This window comes from Jaculus jaculus, chromosome 17 (genome assembly GCF_020740685.1).
Source record: "Jaculus jaculus isolate mJacJac1 chromosome 17, mJacJac1.mat.Y.cur, whole genome shotgun sequence".
Classification (NCBI taxonomy): Eukaryota; Metazoa; Chordata; class Mammalia; order Rodentia; family Dipodidae; genus Jaculus; species Jaculus jaculus.
In genome coordinates, this window is record NC_059118.1 from 18,561,904 (window position 1) to 18,569,615 (window position 7,712).

The 7,712-nt window shown below is 58.1% G+C and overlaps 1 protein-coding gene across 4 annotated transcripts in view; it reads left to right on the top strand.

The window, feature by feature from the left end:
* The first annotated feature begins 958 nt into the window (after nucleotides 1-958).
* Nucleotides 959-7,712, top strand: part of Sema3f (semaphorin 3F) — a 33,336-nt gene continuing 26,582 nt past the window's right edge. For 3 of the 4 annotated variants that reach the window (XM_004664265.2, XM_004664266.3, XM_045136728.1), the window contains exons 1-2: nucleotides 1,849-1,992; nucleotides 6,923-7,076. In XM_004664265.2, the coding sequence (XP_004664322.1) occupies nucleotides 6,965-7,076 (112 nt within the window). In that variant the 5' untranslated portion in view covers nucleotides 1,849-1,992; nucleotides 6,923-6,964. Of the gene's footprint in view, nucleotides 980-1,848; nucleotides 1,993-6,922; nucleotides 7,077-7,712 lie in introns of those variants that run through there. The other variant, XM_045136726.1, reaches the window with a different exon arrangement.

Genomic DNA, 7,712 nt, shown 5'->3' on the forward strand with positions numbered 1-7,712 from the left:
AGAAGTAGGAGAAGAAAGGGGGGGGGGGGAGGAAAGAGAAGCTGGAGAGATGGCTTAGCGGTTAAGTGCTTGCCTGTGAAGTCTGGTTCGAGGCTCGATTCCCCAGGACCCATGTAAGCCAGATGCACAAGGTGGCGCATGCATCTGGAGTTCGTTTATACAGTGGCTGGAGGCCCTGATGCGCCCGTCCTCTCTTTCTCTCCCTGCCTCTTTTTCTGTCTGTCGCTTTCAAATACATAAATTAAAGAATAATAATAATAAAAGAGAGAAGAGAGAGCAGGAAGAGGAGAAGAGAAGAAGAGAGAGTAGGGAGAAGGACCGATATGGCAGGAAGAATGGCAAGAGGGCAGGGAAGGGACAGGGGAATCAAAGAGATAGTAGAGGCAGGAGGCGAGAAAGGAAGAGGGAGAAAGAGAAAGCGGAATGAGAGATGGGGAGAGTAGAAGCAGGAGGGTACTAGACAGAGGAAGAAGAGGAGGACAAAGGAGCCAAAGCCTCTGGGGACCTCATCAGAGTGCTTGGGGATGGGCTGGGAAGTGGTTCTGGCTGATGAGGCCATGACCTTGATGGGGGCTGGGCTGGGCAGAACCTCCTTCCTGGGGTCAAGGTAGGGCTCTGCTCAGTTGCTGAGACAATTTGAAAAAGCCAAGTATCCCTTTTAGGAGAGAGGCCTCCGCTCATAGGGCTTCTCTGAAGTATGACACCCTAAAGGGAGAATCTGCGGGCACTGCTGGCTGAGATGGACAATCTGGAGTGTTTGGGTGGCTGGACAGAGCTAGTGACTGGGCTCCATAGATGTGGCCTAGGTTGGTGCGCGGGAAGGTCCAGCGGTGCCAGCGGTCCCAGGGGCTGCACCGCCACCTGCTGAGCGGCCCAGGCAGTCAGTCCCCAGGTCCAGCGCTGCGGGCTTCGGCGCGGGGCCACCGGCGAGGCTCGCGAGTAGAGAGGCAGGAGGGACGCGGCGGCAACGGGTGCGCAGGTGAGCGCAGACTGGTGGCTCCCCGGCGCGCCAGCCCTTCTCGCCTGGGAGTTGAGCGCCCGGGTAAACACCGGGCGCGATGTGCGCGGTGTATCCACGGAGAGACAAAGCCAGGGCGGGGCGGGGCGGGGGTGCCGCCCGCGAGGCGTGAGGGGGGGCGCGCCGGGAGTGCGGGGCGCAGATCCGTCTCCCCCACCAGGCGCGGGTGACCCAAAGCCTTGGGAACCCCCCCACACACACACCCGGGGAGCCTAGCCTGCAGGACAGGTGGAGCGGGGGCGGGGCGGCGGCCGGGCGGGTCCCGCCCCGGAGGTGGGGCCGGGCGGGCCAGGCGGGGCGGCGCCGGGCTATGCAAATGTCGCCCACGGGCGGCCAATTGCTTGCGCTCCCCGCGCGGCTCCGAGCGCCCCGTCCCGCCAGCGGCCGCGAGACCAGAGAGCAGCTAGCGAACGAACCGCGGCGGTCCGGGGAGCCCCCCGAGCGAGGCGTAGAGCCGGGGCGCGCCTCGAGGAACGGTGCAACCCAAGCGCGGTCTCTCGGGCCCTTTCGTCTTCCCCCCCCCCCCACAAACCCTCCGCCTTTACCAGGCTAGCGCAACGCCACCGGGCCGAGTCGAGCTCTGCGCCCCCGAAGCCGAGCGCGCGCCACCGCCCCGTGCCCCGCGCTCCGCGCCGGGGAATGCGCCCTCGGCGCGCCGGCCAGGGGGCGCCCGCAGCCCTCCCCGGGGGAGGCGGCCCCGTGCGCCCCTGAGCTTTTCCATGGCCCGGGCTGGGGCCCGGGGCCTCGGTTGCTGACGTGCACCGAAGCCCGTGGAATCAGTTCAGCCGCGGTCGCGGTGTGGATCCCGGCTCAGGCTCAGCGGCAGGAGGGCGCGGGGCAGCGCCATGGCCCCGGGGGGCCGCTAAGCGCGGACCGGCCCTACGGAGTGAGTGGGGCTCGGGGTTAAAGCCTGTGCCGTCGCCGCGGCCACCGCATCGTCGCCCGGGCGCCCAGGCCCTGCCGACGCGGAAGAGGTGAGTGCCTGGAGAGGGGGGGAAACCCCAGGGAGTGGGGCAAGCCGAGCCACCCCCGCGACCCCTCTGGGAGCCGCGGCATTGCAACTCTTCGGAAGTGTCCAGTGAGCGAGGTTAAGGGAGTCGGTGCGCTGACCCCCGGGCGCAGGATAGACTTCATACCTGTCCCGGTGGCTCGGACTTCTTAGGTCCGGGGCGGCGTGAAGATTGTGTAACTGTTTGGATGATGTGGCCTGCAGGGTCACCAGTGTGCGAAGCAACTTTTTTTTTCCCTCCACCCCCCTCCTTCCCGCAAGGTTTTGGGTGGATACCCTCACGCTCCGGGAGTGGGAGTTCCGATCCTTCTAGTGTTTCAGTTTTCCCCCTCCTGACGCCCGAGGCAGCACTCTGTCCCCTGTAGGTACGCCTACTCTGCCTCAGTGGCCCTATCTGAAGACCAGGGCAGACGGAGGGGTAGCTCTAAACTGGAAGCCCCCACGTGGAAGGTCGTCCAGATCCGCAGGGCTGTGGAGGACCTGCCCCAAAGGCCTTTCTTCCAGCCTTTTGCCAGCTTCCTTACCACTCACCACCCCCCCCCACAAGCTGTATCTGAGGTTTGATTTTTTTTTTTTTTAACAGCAAGGGGTCCTGTTTGGGTTTAGGGATCCTCCAGTTTGTGGGGTATGGGTGAGCTGGAAAAGCCTACAAACCAAACCTCATTTTGAACCCAGGGGTCCCACTGTTATGCAAAGTGGACAGGAGACCACCAGGGGCTTGCCCAGAGCAGGTGAGACAGGATAGTGTCTAGGTGGCTCAGGAATTACGTAGTGCTGGCGAGAGGAGTCTTCTGGAAGTAGTCCTGGCTGGACCAGTAACTTCTCCTTCTTGAGATAGGCGCATTTTGCCAACAGTCTATTAACATCTGGGGAGAGGGCAAGCTGAAGGCTCCCTCGTGTCCACCCTGGAGCTGGGCCAGGTCAGGGACTCCTATCCTTGTGAATTAACTCTCGTGTGCAACGTCTCCCCTCTACCCCCCGCCAGCAGCCGCTATCCTAGTTACTGAGATGGGGAAACTGCACCCAGGGGTGAGATGATGGAACCTCCTCTCAGACTACCTAGGGGGTGTGCCTGGATCCTGTGGGCTGCTGTGGTGTCTGGGCTAGGCAAGGACGCAGGCACATCTACCCCCACTCTTCCCTCAGTTCCGAAGGAGCCAGGCCCGGAAGTGCGGAGGTGGGGGCCTGAGAGAAGGCCAGAAGCTCGGGCCTCTGCCCCCCCTTCCCCCAGCTCTGCATACCTTGGTGGGGGAGGATGGAGCCTGGCCCAGGTGACCTTGACTGGGAAACCCTGGCCACAAAAGAGGGGTTTCAGTCCCAGCTATGCTAGGCGGCCCTGCTTCCTGGTCCATGAGATAGATGTTGGGGGAGGGGGAAGCAGAGGATCCAGGAAGGAGCTATTGGGGGGGAGAGGCTGGGGGGGGGCTGGGGAGCTGGTGGGGTGCTGTTAGTAATTTCCTCCCTAGGTTCCTCCACAGCCCCTGTTCTTGCCTCCCCTTCCATTTAGGCAGTTCTCAGCTTGAGAAGCCAACCTCCCTTCCCTGAGACTGGCTGTCCCCCACCACACATGCAAACACAGACACACACACACACACACACACACACACACACCAGACACGCGCGCGCACGCGCGCGCATACACACACACACACAGTCTGGGAGGTCCAGATCAGGCTGGACAATCTGACCACCTGGCTCCCTGTCCCGCCCCCAGGTGCCTCCAGACTCCTTCCTCTAGCAGCCCCTTCCCTGCACCCCTTGCCAGCCCCAGCTCCTCGTTTCTTTGTTCAGGCGTCTCTCCTCCGTCCCTCCCTCTCTCCTCCCTCTCTCCTCCTCTCGCCTGCCTCCCTCCTTCGCTCCCTCCCTCCCGCCAGCTTGCCTTCCTCCTCCTGTCCTCTCCTCCTGGTGGGCTCCCAGGTGGCGGCGGCAGTTCCTCCTCTGTCCACCCACCTGAGCTTGTTGTGACTTTGGGAGCTTTTCCGGGGGACTGGGACTGAAAGAAAGGCATCTGGGCTGGCCTAGGGGAAGGGACTACAGAAGCCTCCCTCCCCCTCGTTCCCTCTCTGTCCTTTTCCTCTTCCTTCTTTTCCTTCCTTTTGTCGCCTCCCCCCCCCCACCCGCCCTTAGGCTGCCACGCAGGGAGTCTAGACTTGGTTTTGAAACCCCAGCAGACTTTTGTCATCTCCTATTTATACCTCTTTCAGGGACCAGGACATAGTGAGAAGGTCCTCTACCCTCCTGGACACCTTGGGTGACTCCAACTTAAGCTTTGGTAACCCTGAGTGGATCACTGTGAAAATGAGGCCCCGTGTGTGTGTGTGGGGGGGGGTTAGGTGGACGGTAGATCGATGTGAGCCCCCTGATACGTACTAAGGCAGCTCTCTCAGACTGCATCTTGCTCTCCCAGCTTCCTGGAACCCTATCTACCCCACCAGCAGGTCAAGTTCTTGAGCAAACTCAGTGCTTTTCAGGACGTGCATAAGCATGCAGGTAGTGATATGCGAGATGGTGCCCCCCCTTCGGTGCACCTTGAGGGTGATGGTAGCAGCACAGCCCTTTCTCTCACCTGCCCCCCCCCCTTAGAGCCTGCCTTGAATTTAGTCAGTACAAGCTTTGTGCTCCCCCCCCAGCAGAGGAATGGGTCTGATTCTCCCCTTCCTCCCCTCCCCCCAGCCAGCCCTCCCTGGGAGACAGCATCTGGGATGGGGGGGCAGATCTTGAAGGAATGAGAGGTGTGCCAGGCACTCAATGCACACCACATGAGGAGCTGGAAGGCTGAGGCTGCATTTCCTGCCTGAGGAGCCACCAGTGGTTTGCCTTGGCAGGAGAGGCAAGAGCTTCAGGGCTTGGGGAAGTGGGTATAGGGGAGGGCCTTAGGGTCTAGGAGCACATCCACCTCGGAGCCTGGGCCTTGCTTTCAACACTGCCCAACTGTAGGTCGGGTGTCACAGGTCGCAATGGTCCCCCCCCCCCATACACACCAGAGTTCTAGAAATGGGTCTGTGGACCTGCCTCTCAGGAAATAAGCAGAGAGGGCAGATCTGGGGGTAGGGTGGGGGGGTACACAGTCTGTCTCGATGCCCCCACCCTCAGTGTTTTCCTTGGGGGGTGGTGGTTTAGTTGGCGTTCTTCTATGCCGGGAGGGATCAATATGTTCCGACAACTGGCGCTGAGCTGCGTTTATCCAACAGCCAGCCTGCCTGGGGAGACAATATTTGAAAAACACTGTATTAAAATTTGGACCTGCTGGGGATGTGGGTGGCTTTGACGAGGCGGACAGGGAAGCTGGCGTAGATCTTATCACAGGCCCACTGGCTATTCTTGCACCCTTGCTGACAAGTCCAGAGGAAGCACCGACACTTGAGTCTGTGGGAAAGTCCTTCTGCCTGTCTGACCTGGGTCCCACTTACTCTGATTTCAGGAAAAGTGGGTCCTGCTGTGCTATTCTTTGCCTTTCCTTTTCTGGCTAGTGCTGCCCTCTCTGCTTTGGGCTGTCTGTGTACTTTCTTTTTTTTTTTTTTTTCTTCTCCTCCCTTTCTGTACGCTCCCCCTCCACCTCAGTTGTAAGGTTGGATTTCCCTGCTCTGAGAGGAGAGCGTTGGTTGAAGCAGGCCTAGAGGTGGGAGAGAAAAGGAGCCCTGGGGTTTCTGGGGGTGGGCACAGGAAAGAGAGCATGCTGGGAACAGCAGAGGGCTCCCTTCCCATCATCTGCTCGTGCTGCCCCCCTTCCATGGAATCAGGATATGGGGAGGGGCAGGGTTCGAGTCTCCAGCTGCCTCTATTGGTTCTGGTGGTCTCAGGAGGCCCGGTGGGGCTGAGACTTCAGAGCCCACTGGTGACACTGACCCAGAGGAAGGCAGGCAGAAGAATGTATATGAGGTTTGCCTTGAGCTTGAGGTATAAACATGAAAAAGCCATCTTTTTTTTTTTTTTCTTCGCGGTAGGGTCTCACTCTAACTCAGGCTGACCTGGGAATTCACTGTGTCGTCTCAGGGTGGCCTCTTAACTCAACAGCAGGCGATCCTCCTACCACTGGCTGGGATTAAAGGCGTATAATACCACACCTGGCTTTGCCATCATTTTTTTAAAAATATATTTTTATTTACTTGTCAGAAGAGAGACAGAGAGGATAGGCATGCCAGGCACCCCCCCCCCCCCAGCCACTGTAAACAGACTCCAGGTGCATGTGCCACTTTCCATCTGGCTTTACATGGGTACCGGGGAATCGAAGTCAGGTCGTTGGGCTTTGTAGGCAAGCACCTCAACTGTTGAGCCATCTCTTCAGTCCTCATCATTCTTTTTGTTTAGAAGGGAAATTGAGGTACTTGGGCAGAAATTGAGCCCGAAGGTATGGTGGGGCACGCCTGTATTCTTCACACTTGGGAGGCAGAGACAGGGAGGATCATTGTTAAAAGCTAGACTGGTCTACATAAGAGTTCCAGGCCACTCAGGCCTATAAAAGGAGACCCTATCTCAAAAGTTCCCAGCACTCAAGAAAGAGGCTGAGGTAAGAGGATCACTGTGAGGTTTTGGCCAGACTGAGACTACACAGTGAATTCCAGGTCAGCCTGAGCTAGAGTGAGACCCTACCTTGAAGAACAAAATAAAAACAAGGGGGTTGGAGAGATGGCTTAGCGGTTAAGGCATTTGTCTGCAAAGCCAAAGGATCCCAGTTAGAATCTCCAGGACCCACATAAGCCAGATGTACAAGGGGGGTGGCGCATGCATCTGGAGTTCATTTGCAGTGGTTGGAGGCCCTGGTGCGCCCCATTCTCCTCTCCCCACACCTCTTTCTCGCAAGTAAGTAGAAAAATAAAAATAAAAACAAGGGAAATGCTGATAGTGCAATACTCTTATGTGCCTCACACTTCCAATTTTGCCGCCCTCCCCAACAGGTGTCCAGAGAGCCTCTTCCTGGGCCCTAGGCCCCTCCCACAATGCTTGTCGCTGGTCTTCTCCTCTGGGCTTCCCTACTGACGGGGGCCTGGCCATCCATCCCCACCCAGGACCAGTTCCCAGCCACGCCCCGGGTCCGCCTCTCATTCAAAGGTAAGAAACTTCCTTTCTGCTCCTCAGAAACGTTCTTTAAAAAAATTTTTTTTTTTCACTTGCTTATTTATTTTAGAGAGAGACAGATAGAGAATGGGCACACCAGGGCCTCCAGACACTGCAAAGGAGCTCCAGATGCATGTGCCACCTTGCTCATCTGGATTACATGGGTCCTAGGGAATCGAACCTAGGTCCTTTGGCTTTGCAGGCAAGCGCCTTAACCGCTAAGCCATCTCCCCAGCCAGAAACGTCCTTTCTTCACAATGCTGGCTCTACTGCACAGGAAAGAGGGGTCAGGATACAAAAGGGACAAACTGTATAGTCACTTCAGCTTTCCTGGGCATAGGGGAGGGAGATTATGGGAACCCCAGCGCTTAGACATTTTAGGAAAGGGCCCTGAGTTGGGCATCGAGCTTCCTAGGCTCTGGGTGATAACTGGAAGATACTTTTCCAAACTTGTCACCACTCTGTCCGTGTCCTGGACAGCTCCTGAGGTGGAAGGGCAGACAATGAAGCAGCCTCTAGCCTTGGCAAATCTAAGGAACCTTCCTGTGAACTCCGGCATGGAGGGATTTCTGCAGTCTCTGAGGAATACTTACTCTTGGCTGTGACTGTGCAGGGGTCACGGTATTGGTT